Genomic DNA, 16,387 nt, shown 5'->3' with positions numbered 1-16,387 from the left:
GTCCATGTTCCCTCCCCAACAGCCCTGCAATCCAAGTCTTATCGCCCTGGCTGCCGGCCATTCTGGTTTGTGCAAAACATTCACATTTTTCTCCCCACAGATATTTCACAAAACCCAGCAAAGCACAGCAAAGCAAACCAAAACACAAAAGCCCTCTTCCTCGCTGGTTCTGCTCGCTGGGCAAACGCAGGGCCTGGCGCGCCGCCGGGCGCTGGGCTGGGGCGAGAGAGCAGGACGTTTTCTCGTCCCAGCTGCGGGTCCCCTGCGGATATGTCCACCCCGGGAGTGGCGGCCACGTCCTCGCCGACGCTTGTCCCCGGCGCACAGCTGCTGCCGCCGCCGCTCGCTTCTGGAAGCGTCCGGTTCGCTTCACGGCGTAATCGTTAAGGCGGCGCGAGGCCCGCACCGGGGCTTCGCTGGACGACCCCTCCGACCCCAGCACGCCACGCGCCGGCTCCTCCCTTTCCTGGGCCCCGCGGTCCCCGCGCGGACCCCGCCCGGCCCCGTCCTGTTACCGGTGGCCGGCTCGAACGCCTTCTCGGTGCCCGAGGCGTCCGCCGGCTCCACGCGGGCCCCGCCGCGGAAGTTGAGCGGCTGCGACACGACGAAGGTGCCAGTTCTCATGGCGGCGACAGGAGCAGGCCCGAGAGCGCGGAGAAGCCAGGGAAGCGCCACCAGGCGGGCCGGGAAGAGCATGCCAGCCGGCGGCGCGCGACACTGGACGCGGAGCCTCCCGTGGGCGGGGCCTCCCGTGGGCCAATGGGAGAAGCGGAGCCTCCCACGGGCCCGTAGAAGGGGCGGGGTCTCCCACGGGCCCGTAGAAGGGGCGGGGCCTCCCACGGGCCCATAGGAGGGGCGGGGCCTCCTCGGCGGGACGCCACGGGACCGGAGTTAGGGATGCAGGAAAGTCTGCAAAGAAGCGCGCTGCCGCGGACGCGCGGAGAGCCTGAGACAAACGGAGGCTTGGAGCGGGGGAGGGGCCAGGCTGATGCAGATGTGCGGTGGGAGGGAAGACCGTGGGGAAGCGACCAGCAGGGATAAGGGGGATACTCCTGGGTCCACCCGCTCCCTTTCGTTCCTATTTTTAAGGTTGGTTGCTTTGTCAAGGGGGAAACAAACTTTAAAAAAAATTTTTTTTTTTCCTGAAAGGACATCGAGGGGCTTGGAGAGTGGCAGAAGGAGGGTCTAGGGATGGAGAAGTGTAGTAATTGCCGCGCATTTACGAGGTCTGTGTCTTCAAGCTCAACCACAGGGAGAGTGCCCGTTCTAGAACCCTCTCAGTGTGTGGCCCACTGTCCCTGCCTCCGGGTCCGAGGACAGGTGGCTCGGAGAACAAAGTCCTTCATTTCCTAAGGAGTCGGCAGGACCACTTACCATCACTAGGGGGCACTCGCACGCAAGCAGTAGTTCAGGGGCCTGAAGAATAAAGTAGAATAAGCAAACCTACAAGGGAGAGATTCAAGAATGAGGGCCACAGTTTTGGGCGTACATTGCATTTTCAAAATCTTCACCACCGAGCTGCTTTTTCTGGTCCCCCGGTACTTGAGGCTGGATACTTGGTCACGACGGGAAGAACTACCGGACACCAGGTGGCAGCAAATAGCAAGATACAGAATCAGAGCGACTGACGACCCTCCAAGGGCCTGATTGCCTGGCTGGCAGCGCGTTTCTACCTTGACTGGCCGCTCCAAATTATTGTCATACTCCTCATATTTGTCTTCCACTCAAAAGCCATTTCTCCCCCTTTCCAGGCTGGCAGCGCCCCGATTTTGACGTGTCGAACGCCCCCCTCCTACAACCAGGGCAGATCATGACCGGACAAGCCAGTCAGGCTCATCTGCTTCTCGGCATTGGTGGGTTTGGGGACCAACATGTGCCCAGATCCAGCCATGAGCATCTTCTGGGAACAGGTTTCCTAGCTATCTTCTGGGAACAGGTTTCCTAGCTCTTTAAGCCCCAAGAAAACAAGAGCCTTTATTCTTTTTCCTGCCAGTATGGAGGAGGCTCATCCGAATCAGGAAAGGGGCGGTGGACTATCATTCTTCCCTTGATGGGTGCGGAGGGGTTGGGAGCCGTGAAAAACAGGAGCGGCTCCCAGGTGTGATTAAGCTGTCTTCAAGGTCCCGTGCAGCTACATTTTGGAAAATGAGATAGAATAAAATACCAGAGTGCATATAGGAGGTAAACATTGTTATGAAAATTCTGTATCTGGGTTGCAATAAGGAAAACTACCGCTCTAAATAACGCCCCGTCTTGCTTAAAAATACAAAATTTCCTCTAGAAAGGAACAGTCTATCACCAGAGCAAGCAGATTTCAGGCTTTTTCAACCTTTTTTTTTTCCAACCTTCTTGATATTATCTCTGTTTATGATCGAATTGACTGTTCAGCAAATGGTTGGAGTAGCTAATTATAAACCTAAAAATCACTGCGTAAAAAAAAAAGGCCTTTGATTATATTCGTGAGCAACCAGATGGGCTTTGGTCCATATATAATTTTGTGGATTAAAAAAATGCGTGTAGGCTCCATCTTCAGTAGACCTACGCTGACCCTCCTCCACACTCATCCGGTGACAGCTGGAGAACTTCCTAATCAATCTAATGATTTAAAATTTTTTATGATTCAAAAAGTCTAAGGATATACACCATTCAGATGGTAAAATAGGAATGCGGTGAAGGTTTTTAAAAACAGAGGGAATAGAGACACTGACAGTCAAGTAAATGATACTTCTGGGGACTGCAACATGTCCTGCGTATGGGGTAACAAGCCCAGAGAGGGTTACAGTTCAGCCACCTCACATTTTAGCTCCAAGGTGGTCAGTCCTACCGGGAGCTACCGCGAAAGAGCATGGACTCTGCAACGTCGCTCTACCCACCACTGTGTGGGGTCGGGTACATCGCTGAGAGTCTCAGAACCTCATCTGTCACGTGTAAAATCAGGTAATAAGAAAACACCCTGTCTACCTGCAGGATTGCTGTGTGTGAAGATCACATGCTTCCGATATGCTGGGCACATCAATGGCTTTATAAAATCCACAGAAAACAGAGGGTAAAAACACATTTAACTGATGCGACCGGAACAAGGAATTTATAGCTTAAAGTCAATTACAGACTCGAATTACAAAAAAAAAGTTCCTGTGTACTTCTGACAATTTTCTCACACGCACACACACGCGCGCGCGCGCGCGCGCGCGCACACACACACACACACACTCCTTGAGTGCGAGTCTCCTGCTTTGGGGTCCCATGGATTTTTTGCTGCTATTGTTTTTGTTTTTTTACGTATAGCAAACCCAAAATGTTGCTATTGTTTTTGTTTTTTTACATATAGCAAACCCAAAATGTATCACCTTTTTGGGTTGTGGGTTTGGTTAGAATCTTTAGTTTTCCGTGAACAGTTTTTAGCAGTAATACAGCAGACTCAAACATCTGCGACTCAACTAAAGTTTTCAAAAACTGAAAAAATTTAAACAGAATTCGTGATGGTGAAAACCCCATGTTTCATGGTGGATGCTTTTCCTAAATTGTTTTTTAAAAACCAAAATGTTATCGCCTCTGACTTCCAGTTTTGATTTCTTCAATGGGGAGCATGAACTAAAACGTTAGGGATACGCGTGCTGGATCTTTCTAAATTTGTGTTACTTTTTTCAGTCTGTCATCTCGCCCACATGTAAGTCAAAGCATTATTTTAGCCACTTGCTTTTATCGAGTCATTCAAATTAGTTTCCATTGAAGCAATTCTTTCTGCATTCACATTTCACTAATTTACATAACGTTTAGTCCATGTATATAATTCAAATTAACAAGTAAAACGAGTAATGTTCCACAGCCCCCTGGTGGGAGCGGAAGCGCACGGCCTGGCTGAGGGCGTCACTGCGGGGGCATCGGTCACCATGCTCTGAGGGCGCAACTGAGAGGCTCCATCTGAAGACTCGAGTGGACGGTGCCGGGGGGTGGGGGGAGCTCTGACTGGAGTGTGAACCCCATTTTCCAGGTGAGGCGATTGAGGCTTAGAGTGAAGAGACTTGCCTATTTTTTATGTGACTCGTATCTCAGAATCTCGAACACAAATACAGGGAGGAGAAACTTAGCCCAGCCACGTAGAGACCAGAGAAAACATCTATGAGGTGATGCTTGAGCCAAGACCAGAAGGGAACAGGAGAAAACCAGGCAAATGAGAGCAAGAACACTCCAGGCAGAGAAAACAAAGTTTAAAGTCCAAAAAAGAACATGAAAATGCAGATTTACAAAATGAATCTGCTGGTCTGGAGCTTAGGAAGGAAGGGGATGGGGGTGGGAGAGGCTGGCCATCCAGACTGGGATGATTTTCTGTGTTAAATTGTTTACATTTACTGAACGGCCCCTGGGAGCCATCAAGTGACTTTCCTTGGAGGAGCAACAAAGTCCGGTTTATATTAGGAAGATGACTGCCACGACCGGAGGGACGGGGGACCAGAGTACAGACGACCTGGGAGCCACCGCAGGGAAATGAAGGGGACAGCCGTGAGGACCTGCGTGAGTTGGAGACGCCCCCACACGTATTTTCTTCCCACTGGGTCTCCCCGCTTTATCCAGGAAGTGCAGGGAGGGGTGAGGGAGCGATGTCACTGCAGGGTGTGCCCCTGCCGTCCCCACTACTGACTTAGAGCGGTTTCTGGTCCTATTCGCTGCCTGCCCATCTTTCCACACGTTTTGGGGCTTCTAAGTGGGACACTCACAAAAGTGCGATCATGGGTCGTTAGGGGGCCATCTCTATGTAGGTTAAATATGTTTTTGTGGGCTAGCCCAGAAACCATTAAAACATTACATGTCACTTTTATAATTACAAGATAGAAGAGCATGGCCTAAAAGTTGAAAATAAAATCACACAAATGAGTGCAAATAGATATTTATCCAGTTGGTGGCATCAACTCAGAAAGGAAACTGTAGCAGGTAACTTGAAATCTCAGTATTGGGGTATGTCCTAAAGCACACCCGCCGCCAACTACTCCTAACAGCAAACTGCCCTCAGTCATCGCGCCGTGGGTCGTAATGTTGGCGTGGATGGTCTGAGACTGTGGAGTGGACACTCTGGGGTTATGCTCAGAAGCAATTATGTGATATTCTATCATTCCTGATACACTAAACTAGAATTCTTAGCAGGGGATAAAAAGAGACACAGATCAAAGAAATTAAGTAAAAGCTCTGTAGCCCTGATTTAAGCGGGGAGTGGAGCACCAATATTAATTTATGTGTTTCACCTTAAAACAAAAACCAAACTTATTACCTTAGTCCACGGTCCAGGGAGCACCCTCACTGCTCGGTCCGCAAACACCAGCAGAGAGGACCGGGCCTCCTTGAAGAAAGTACTGCTTTCGTGTCTGGCAGGAAATGTGAGATTGCCCTGAACATCCTATCGTATCACTTGGCAAAGATGCCGCCAATGACAACCAGGGTCATGTGAAGTGGACCCAGGGGACAACATAAGAAGCGTCTCACTGGCTGAAAATGGGACAATTTGAGCATCCACGAGAAAAATAACTTCAGTAAAGTGAATCAAGTATGTTTGCATCTGTGAATTGCTAATCTCTCTCTCTCTCTCTCTCTCTCACACACACACACACACACACTCACCACTGGATACTAGTGAACAACTCATTGTTTTGAAAACTAGACAGTTGAGCGCTTTATTGTGTTTTCTAAAAAACGTACCACTAGGTAGCAAACGGTAGATGAGAGGAAGCTTCTATTTACAGCAGTATTTTACCTAAAAAAGGGACACTAGAATTACAATATCATCATTTCTCAATCCTTAATTAATCAATGGATCAAAAAGAGACAGCGCACAGTATGGAAAGCAAGCAGGCGATCCGAAGGGAGGAAAACCCAGCGGGATGAACAACGCAGTTTCTTGAATAAACTGCAAGGGAGGAAGAGAGGGATGGGATACGGCGTGAGCAGACGCCAGACCAGCAGCCTCAGCGTTACCTTGGACGTTGGCAGAAGTGCAAATTCGCGAGCCCCGCCAGACTCAGAAGCAGCAGCTCTGGGTGGAGCCGGCAGTCCGTTTTAACAGGCCTTCTAGGCAATTCTGAAGGCTCCAGACTAAAAACCATGACCACAGAGTGGAAGAGATTTGCAATGCTTACCTAACAATTGTAATATAGTTATCTTATTTGGCTCCCCATTAAAAAAAAAAAAAATCTAAAGAGTTTTGACGTCTATGATTTGATATCAAAAAACTGTCACTTTTTTAGATGTGTCGATGGTACTGAGATTCCATGTGTTTTTAAAGCCCTGAAGTATTGAAGGTTAAAAGGTATGACGCCTAGGATTGGGGGCAGAATCAAGTGAGGGTGGAGGCCGGCAGCCGTGGCCGTGAGCCTGACCATGAGAATTACAAGCGCTGAGCTGCACAGTGGGTACCTGGGTGTTCTTCACACTATACTTGTAAAGACTTTCATTTGTGAGATTTTTCCATTCTGAAGTTTAAAAACTCAAAGGAAAAAGTGAATTAGACCGTAACTTAAGCAGAATCAATCCAGAGAAGGAGAAAGTATATGGTGCTTTTACTTGAATTGAAAGGCAGTACTGAAGTACAGCGCTAAGCATACTGAAAAAGCCCCGCTACGTCTCGCAGATGGCGAAACGGCTCGGGTTCGGATGTGTGGGAGCTCCGGACGCTCAGGCCACTGCCGTCATGCTCACCCCCCGACCCCCAAGGACGACTTCTCCCACGGGAGCAGGGGGCCACCGGCCAGCCAAGGGCCTGAGCATCTACATACAGGTGTTTTCCGACTTGCACCTGGCTTAGATGTCGGAATGCTATCTGTTAAGAAATTCAGGCTTACCTGCATTTTTAAAACACTTTTTTAGCCTATTACCAGTACAAGCTGAGTAGCCTGATGCAGGTGTTAATAACGCTTGATTTTTGTTTTTTGTTTTTTAACCTAGAAAGGGGACAGTCTGTCCTTTACATAAGCAAAGGAGCCAAGTCGTGTGTTTTGAGAAATGTTCGGAGGCTTCTCTGGCTTGAAACGTCATCTCCAAAAGTTCAGTGATGGTCTGGTTCTAGAATGCTGTCCAAGTGACTAGTCTTGAAATTTTTTAGGGCAAGTAATTAAAAAAAACTAATTGTGAGGCTGTGGTCTCTTCGTATCTCCTTGAATTTACATTGTTGCGCTGTGATATCTTTATTTCTTCTGTAATACAGCCTTTCAAAGAGTGCCTTCGCAAAAACCCAACAGACGGCACTGGGCACGAGGGGAACAGCCGAGGACCCCCCGTTTTTATACTCCCATGAGTCATTTCGTTTCCGCTTATGTTTTCCAATTCCTACAACCGGATAACTCCGTATCTTGAGCAGATGAGACAAACACGATAGCATACGACATTAAAGACTTTTATTTCAGCCCTTCCTGGCCAATGTTTACCTTTACGTTCAGATTACTAAAAGCGCGTATCTAGAAATACGGTAAAACAAAATAGATCTCTCCTTGTAGATGAAATAGCTAAAATTTTGGCCTCTTTATTGACCATGGGTCACGTATTTGACTTAAAAAAACACACACCACAAATAGTTCCGATTAAGAGTCACTAACTAACTAAACAACTAAAATTTTCTTTTGGATCGCTAACTGCTCAGACCGGAGAGCTAGCTTCCATGGCACACAGCAGTTTTGAGAGTCGGTCCCACAGGAAATGTTTGCATAAGCAAAACTAGAAGGCTGCGTCTCATTACATAAACATCCCTGAACTTCTCTAATCAACACGCTTACTTAAAAAACATTTATCTGTGACTGAAAGCACTGCCATGGTGATTTGTCTGATGCCATTCTCATTCAAATCATACCCAGAAAGTTTAGAAACAACTCAAAACTAGAAAGTGGCCCACACGCTAACACTGTCTGTGGCTCTTGCTACAAAGCAGTTGGCAGTCTGATCTGAATATCTTAAAAAAAAAAAAAAAAGACAGGAAGTACAGGGTTCTTCTTGATTTCAAGAGAACTTCCCAGACGGAGGTGGAGGGCCAAGAAATCCACCTGCCTGCTTGGTGGCAGCTCGCGAAGGGGCAAGGCCAAGAATCTTCTGGATGTTCTGTGAGGAAAATAAAAACTGGGTTTTAATGTGAGACACAGAAGAGTGCTTGACATAGATCCCATATGAAGAAAAGCCACACAAATGAAAAGTGCCACTGCAACCTGAAATAGGATGATCACTGCTGTCATTTTTTAAAAGGCCTACTACGTTGCAGAGACCACAGAACAGTAAAGGCCCCCTTACCTGATGGGACTGCAGTCTGAAGTGGAGAAGCATAAAAATGGGTAACTTATTTTAACGCGAAGCATTTACAGTACACTCATCAGCTACGTCTTGAAGCAAAGCCCCTTCCCTGAGCACGGCTTTCTGCACGGGGTTAGTCACTACTGCACCGTTTCCTCTAAAACGGAAATATTCGGGTTCAATTTCTTCAAAGAAATGAGAGAACTTAGAAGTGATCTGGGTCCAGAATTCTAGATTTTGAGCAACCTTCCCTCATCTTTTCCAGTTGTCTCACTTAAATCTAATTCGACAGCTATTTTTCGAAACATTTTGTTGAACTGGTCCTCAAAAAAAAAACGTTTTTATATTCAGATTTCGTTAGTCAGTATAACATTAAATTAAACTAAATTACATAAATACAGCAAGGAAAACCCACATAAACAGTTTGGGGATAAACACAGCTGACCCCTGGAAGGCTATCATGAGTGGACAGCGTGACGTGGGATTAGTCGCAATGCTTTACGGAGGCGAGGGAGAGGGCACGGGACCGTGGAGTCAAGGTCAGCTGCTAAGATTCTGTACAGCATCGGGAAATGGGAATGGTCATCTGATCAACCCTGCTCAATTCTTTCATTTTAAGTTCGAGGAATTAAAACCTTGGAAAACTCCGTTGGCTTGTCCGAAATTACAAAGTGAAGTGAAGAGCAGCTGGAATTAAAACCCATGTGTTTTGATTTTTGATCTAATGGGTTCTGTCACACGGTACCTCCTACTTTAGAGCTGTGGTCTTGAGAACAGAGTCGCCCCACGGTAGGCAGGTGGGCATGTCTGCATTTGTCATTCAGTAGTTACCGAGTGCCGACCGCACAGCAGGCAGCTTGACACTCACAGCCAGGCTCCCCTGATGTGCGCTCCTGACCCTGCATCATTAAGATGATGGCTGATTCGACGCGAGGGTTTGTACTTCTGAGATAATATAATGCTGTTAGGTTATAATGGAATGTGACAGAATACGAAGACGCCACCTCGAGAATCCACTGAAATTATATTTGCCATAAAATTACTTACTTATATAGTCACAATACTATGGCTCATGTCTTCCCTTAAAAAAAATATCTGAAAACAGTTAAGAACAAAAATCGAGGCCTAGTAGGTGAGGCTCTTTCTCCCCGGTAAAGCTGGACAATGACCGTGTCACCTTCGGAATGAAAACGGCTTTGTGTCCCCTCTGGAAAATCCGCTGCACACACAAAGCAGCAAGAAGACCAAGGACGCGGCGACACTCATCCGAGGTCTTGCATTTCATCAGGATTTACGCGCCACTTACCACCTGTTCAGGGCTTAGCAGGGCACTATGGGAAATGACTCGAAAGATAAAATTTGAAATAACAGGACACTGTTAGAGTAGCTGCCGCCAAGTCTACAAACGGTTCTGAGGACCAGGTGTCAGCCGGCTGTCATCCTTGCTTTAGGGACAAGAGAGCTGAAGTGGAGCGGTCACAGTCAGGGTGTGAAGTGCCCTAAAACTCAAGGACAGTTGTCCCCTACCGAGCCCCATCCTCTCACAGACCTTTATCTCAGGAATAAAAATCTTTAAAATAGGCCTGGCTCTTTTTTTTTTTTTTAAACCACGATTACGAAGACTATGTATAAACACATCACTGTGAACCTAAAACCGATCTAAAAAATAAAGTTTACAAAAACATAAACGAATACTGCAAGGACATCTGGAAAAATAACAGCTGTATTAATAATAGTTAATTATTAATTATTAATATTAATGGTTAATAGTATTGATAATTGTCTCACTTCTGGCTTCCAACCTTCCTAAACAGGGTAATTTAAAATAAAGACAAATGTTTCTCTGGCGCCATCTCCAGATGCTAGGCATTGTTCTAAGCGCTTTACGTATATTATCTTATTTAAATCCTCACAACTCAGTGAACGAGCCGATCAGCACCCCTACGTGCAGATAAGAAAAGGGGCTCCACCATCGGGCTGCTCGTCAGTGCTCACTGAGCACCAGCGCCCGGGCAGGCACTTCCACACCTGTCACCTGCCCTACACGTTCCAGCAGCCTCCGCCACTGACCCCGACCTGACTGCCATCCTATGGTCTCTCAGCCCTCCTCAGGCCTTCTTAATTAGCGAGAGCTAGAAGTGTAAATTTTGCTAAAAGACAGGGGTTTTAATATATCATAAAGATGACGTAGAAGAACACTTAATGTGGGTTTTGGAAAAACATAAAACGATTCTTCTGAATTTCTGTCCAGTCCTGTGCACTAGGGAAACAACCGGAGTGTTAATAAGTCAGAAGGGAAAACAAAGGAAAAACATTTTCCCGTAACCACGCCCTCTACTGGCAGGAAACCCCCCAAAATACCACTGCCGGATTCGCATTCCTTCCTCTTTGCAAAGGATAAGGACCTGTGATCAAGAAAAGGAAGTTGTTGGTTGCTAACTGGATATTTTGGGAAGACCCAGGTCATTGGCAATGAACATATTCTGCTATATTTTATTCCTTAGTCATTTAGCTAAAATAACAGCCGTGACGGTCACCGGTTCCCCCTTCGTTTCTCTGGCATGTGGCAACCAGACTTCACTTACGATCGATTACAATTTCTCATCGAGTTCTCGTATCTCTACTATACTCACAAACTGCGTGTGAATCCAATCACCTCAAATGGCCCCATCCAACAATCCCAGGCTTTTCGCACGATGTCTGAATAGGTAGTTTGGGAGAATGACATAAATATTAAATATTTACTGAAGAAAAATGGCAATAAGACGTTGGCACAGCTGAAATATGACTGGGTAGCACATCAGAAGATTTAAGCTCCGGTACTGGCAAACTGGGTGACAAAATAGTAAGAAATGTCTTTTTACTTTACCAAATCTCAACTTCCTTACCCTTAAAACAAGGGGCGGAGAGGGCTCACTAGATCTAGTGAGACCCTTCAAACCACAGAATCCTTTCTTTCGACAAAATCTCATGCAAGAACCCAATACAGAAAACAAACAAAATAGGGTTGGGTCCCCCTGCTGGGCCCTGCAAGCCTCCCCAATAAACACCTCCAAAGAGCTATACAGTCCCCTGTGGCAATGTAGAATGTGTCTACATTGTAAAAAATTATGCCGCAGACTTCAACTCTACCTGGCAAAGTGGAAATCAAAACTGCAAGGGGGATGGGCACACGGGACCTGCACTAGGGGACGCTGCTTCCTTTGTAATTCTGAATGGATATTTTCAGTCCTACATCGTCCAAAGGCCTCTTCTGTAAGGAAGGTCATTTTTTGAGGGGGAGGGGAGTGTCAGGGGATCAAGTGACAATCAATCTCTGTCTCTCTCATCCATCTTTCCAATGAAAAACTCCCTAGATCTCTGGTTTAGCCCCTTATTTGAGGACCAGTCAAGGGGAATGTTCTGAATTCTAGTTCAGTGAAGGAAGACAAGATGTTTAATTATTATTTTTTAAATTTCATAATGGATGGCAGAGCCCAGGTGGCACTAGGCAGGGTGTCTACAACTGAGAATGAAACTATACAGTTACTGGCTTGAATAACCGAAGGACAGGGATTAGGGCAACCAGAGCACCTTAAAATTGAGAAAAAGAAAACTGGAAAATAGAGAGCTAACAGGGGAGGGTTCAAAATCCTATATGTAACCAATGCCCAAATCTCTGGCTGAGCCTCAAACTCTGCGTGTGTGAGGCAGCCTCCAAGCAGCCTGGCTAAGACTAACATGACTGAGATTTCAGGTGCTGCCTGAAACGTGACAGAGTATCGAGTTTGAACGTCAAGTTAATTGCCTCCTCAAACAAACATCAACACTCTTCCAAAGAATGATAGGATCCAGAGTCTCTAAAACTTATCATTCACAATGTCTAAGATACAACCTAAAATTACTAGACATGTCGACAAATAGGAAACATGACACATACTTAAGAGAACGGGCAACAGATAAGAGTCCAGCCTTGAGATGATCTAAATGTCGGAATTAGTAGACAAGGTTTTTAAAGCAGTTAGATAACTACGCCTAAGGACATAAAAAAATGTTCATAATAAATAAATAAATAGGAAATCTCAGCAGGGAAAAGGGACAGCCAAAAAAAAAAAAAAAAAATTCTAGACCTAAAAGATATGGTATCAAAACTTAAAAATCATTATATGGGTTTACAGTGAACTCAGATTAGAGATGACAAAGGAGTCAGTGAACTTGATGACAGATCAAGAGTAATCATCCTATCTACAGAAAAGAGAGGAAAAGATTCTTAAAAACTGAACGGGACCTCGAGGTCACGTTAGGCAATACCAAAAAGACTAACGGATAACTGGAATCACAGAAGAATAAGAGAGAAAAAATGGGGCAGAAAAAACATTTCAAGAAATTGTGGCTGAAATTTTCCCGTATTTAATGAAAACCTAGCAGAATAAAAAAAAAAAAAATTGTTTAAATCCTCGACACATCATAGCCAAACTGCTGAGAAGCAAACTGAAAGAGAAAATCAGAAAGCAGCCAGAGTAAAGCGACGCTGATCTACAGGGATAAAGGGTGTGTGAGGCTTCTCGTCAGAAACAGAGGGGGCCAGAGGAGAGGGGAAAGGCATTTTAAAATGCTGAAAACGTTAAAACACACAAAAACAGCCTACCGGGAAGACTATGTCCAGTGAAAATATCCTTCGAAAACGCAGATAAAATAAAGACATTTTCAGATAAATGAAAATAAGAGACTTTGTCACCAGCAGACTTGCAGAATAAGGAAAAGAAGCCAGTTAAGGCTGTCCTGTGAGGCAGATGTGGAGCAGTGACATGCTTCATCTCCCGTGACACCCACGAGCGACTCGGGGCTCAGAGGTCCCTGCACTCGTGACGCGCTTTCGAGCTTCCACGCTCTTACTCGTGCTGCTTCCTGTGCCAAGACCACTCTGATGGGCCTTGAAAACCCCTACTCATGCTCCAAGATACACCTCGAATGTCCCTTTTGTACAAAATCTTATGTCCACAGCACTAATCTCTGTAGCCATTACGTGCCCACAGCGTGTTTTTCCCTCTTACACTATATTGTACACATGCACACGTGCGTGTGCGCACACACACACACACACACACAGGGATCAAGCACTGCAATTACTTATGGGTCTGTTTTCCCACAGACTGTGAGTTCCACAGGGTAGTGACACCATGCTTTTGGCCCCTGTATTATCAGCATCCGAGAATCGCCGGCATGGTACGAAGACGAATCAATCTTCAGCTATGACAGAGAACATCCCAAATGAAGCTTTGAAGGCGGGCGCCGAAACAATTCACAAAGGATCAGATTAAGATGCCTGAAGAACCTGTTCCTCTCCATGAGCAGTTAGTTATCACTTTCTGAACCACGAGCATTTCCAAACCGATCTGGAGTTAAATATTACAAATGAACAGACCCTGCTTGGAGATGAGCTGTACTGACGTTAATGAATTACGTTCTAAACCTTAAATAAAGTGACATAAATTAATGAGGAGGCACAGGAAATGGCGGGCATCTGGTCCTTCTAGCATTCTGATGCCTTTCAGAAACCCTGACATGACATGATTAGGGCCAGGTTTTAAACACAGACGGGGCATATCGAAATGCTTAGGCTTCCCTAGGAAAGCCAGAAGCATGAGAAAAAAGTGAAAGTTATTTTTATCACCGTCCTGAGCACACATACGCCTGCTGAAGGAGACGATGTCAAATGCTCACTGACCTTCTTTAGATTACGGTCATACGTACGTAAAGTTATATACTAAGATGTGAGCGACAAAAAAAACCAATGAAACAAAGTTATATACTAAGAAAACAATGAAACGAAGTTATATACTAAGATGTGAGCGACAAAAAAAAAAAAACATTTCCTCAGAACCACTAATACTTTCTGCTTTCAAAGAAAAGAGAATTCTGTCTATAGCTTTTACGATGATAGGAAATCATATAAATTTATAAAACAGACCAGTTTTCCCCTAGCTGTTTATCAGCTAAGTTTGCCGGGATTTTTACTGAGAGTTAGAGCACTTCACGTAGAGGAGACGACCATGTGCTCAATCCACCGCTGACTCATGATAAGGAAAAAGAAGCAAGTCTCCTTGTTTCAGGGGTTAAGGAAACCTCGTCGCTACCTGCACTCACTGGTCCCCTCCGATGGAAGCTGGCCAACCTTCCATTTCCCCTGCTACGAATTCACACAAAGGAAGCAGCTGTGAGGTGAAGGTCAAGACAGCTAATCATTAATCACTAACCATTGAGGAAGGAAACAAGAGGAGGAGGAGAAAATGAGAAAAGAGAATCAGATGTATTTTCAGTTAATACGACATATCACCATGTTCTAATCCATGAAAAGAAATTTGGTCCTGTCTAGGGCTGGGAACAAAGTAATTTAAAAAATACCCCAGGGGTGCAGGGGTGGGGACGGACTGGTTAAAAAAAAGAAGTGTTGCCTTAAGAACAGCTGCTTCCGTTCAAGATCACTGTCGATTATCGGAACACGGCAAGGTGGAACACTAAGCCCCTCTCGCCGCTGTGAAAAGTGTTCCATGACTTCCCCAAGGACACTCAGCCTGAGCGGCAGCGAGATTCAACCCTCCGAACACTTATCTCCTCAACCTTGCAACGCATGCCTCCTCTTTCCCGCCGTTTTAAAGTAGAAATGTGTCTTAAATTCTTATATGATCAGCATGGTATTATTTTTCCTTGAAAGCTCTTCACTCAACGGTGAATCAGATAATCAATAACATCCTAGAATGGGGAAAAATATGTAACAGATGAAAACCAGACTCACGAACATTTTGTTTCGTCTGCTTCCACTTGGAACGATTAGTATACAGAAATGATTTTAAATGTCCTTATACCCTCCCTCCTATTTGGCAGCGATTTTTTCAAGTGAAGCTACGGGTGGGAAATCAACCTTTTTATTTCAAAAGAAACGTTAAGTACCACGAGGGCGAGGACCACAGTCCGACGTCAGTTTGGTTTACAACCGTCCGCTGAGCGCCCAGCACGGAGCCGGATACGTGTTCACGCTCGATTTTGAAGGGATGTTGAGCAAACAGGTGCCTCCATCAGGGAATCGCTGCTGATGTGATCATCAGCTCTCTGAAGGAGGGGGCAGGGGGCAGTGTTTGTCCTTCTGTGACTGGAGGGACTGGAGCAGACGGACACCTCAATTCAGCCTAACGTTACACCTGCTTCGTAACGGGGCGGTAGGCAGGGAAGGCGCTGGCTGGTGGAATTACGCCACTGCTCGCATTTAGGGGGGAAGAGGGTTCTGGTTAAGACCGTGGGGGTGTGATCAATGGACGTATGTGAGAGGAGTCATAACCTCTCACAAGTACATTTTACTTTTAGTAAACGATTTACGTTTACTAAAAACGTAAATCCGGGAAACCTGGTGATGAAAGTACCTAATCGCTTCAACTGTGGGCGCTCTACAGACACTGGTGACGGAAGTGACTGTCACTCTCCTAGGTGCTGCGTTCTCATCGCCGTAAGAAGACTCCCCATTAAAACCAGCAAGGCCACCCCCGCCGCTGGACGTAACCTGCATAAAACATACAGTTTTTACACGTTTTGCATAAACATGAATTCTGAATGAGTGAAATTACGGCTTCCCTCGCTGAAAGTCAACCATGAGAAAATCCCTGTAGTCTTTAAGGAACGGGCTCAGGCTGCTGGGGCTCTGCAGCCTTCAGATGAACAGTGCCGAGTAAGATGGCCAGGAGCTGTGCCAAACAGGATGGTGAGGTCTCCGCAGACCACGCCAGAAGCGCAGTGACCCAGCAAGCCCACTTCTGGGTACGGACCCGAAGGCAGTGGAAATGGGAACTCGGACATTTATACGCCGCATTCGAAGGTGGAGCAGCGCGAGCGTCCGTGACGGGTGCGCGGATAAACGGATGCGGTGCACGCACAGTGACATGCTGTCTGGCTTTGGAAAGGAAGGGACTCCCGACACACGCGACAGAATCATGAAACGCGCCAGTCACAAAAGGACAAACACTGTGAGTCCACTCACAGGAGGTCACGTGCACAAAGAGGCGTCCTCGGATACATGAGGCAGAAAGTGGACCGGTGGCTGCCGGGGCTGCGGGGCGGGGAATGGAGAGTGGAGGTTTAATGGGGACGGGGCTTCGGT

General features: G+C 46.2%; 2 protein-coding genes across 2 annotated transcripts in view; both read right to left on the bottom strand.

Annotated features, from left to right (window-relative positions):
- ALDH9A1 (aldehyde dehydrogenase 9 family member A1) overlaps positions 1-740 on the bottom strand; it is a 14,526-nt gene extending 13,786 nt beyond the window's left edge. Inside the window, 2 exon segments of the mRNA XM_023519926.1 lie at positions 139-349; positions 516-740. Of these exon segments, the coding sequence (XP_023375694.1) occupies positions 139-349; positions 516-696 (392 nt within the window). The 5' untranslated portion in view covers positions 697-740.
- A 6,617-nt stretch (positions 741-7,357) lies between these two features.
- The window catches only part of TMCO1 (transmembrane and coiled-coil domains 1), a 46,115-nt gene continuing 37,085 nt past the window's right edge, over positions 7,358-16,387 (bottom strand). The window contains exon 12 of the mRNA XM_023519925.1: positions 7,358-8,073. Within this exon, the coding sequence (XP_023375693.1) occupies positions 7,975-8,073 (99 nt within the window). The 3' untranslated portion in view covers positions 7,358-7,974. The remainder of the gene's footprint in view (positions 8,074-16,387) is intronic.

The sequence above is a fragment of the Pteropus vampyrus genome, unplaced genomic scaffold (genome assembly GCF_000151845.1).
Source record: "Pteropus vampyrus isolate Shadow unplaced genomic scaffold, Pvam_2.0 Scaffold241, whole genome shotgun sequence".
Taxonomy (NCBI): Eukaryota; Metazoa; Chordata; class Mammalia; order Chiroptera; family Pteropodidae; genus Pteropus; species Pteropus vampyrus.
Note: the sequence above shows the minus strand (reverse complement) of the source record. Positions and strands in the feature narration are given on the sequence as shown.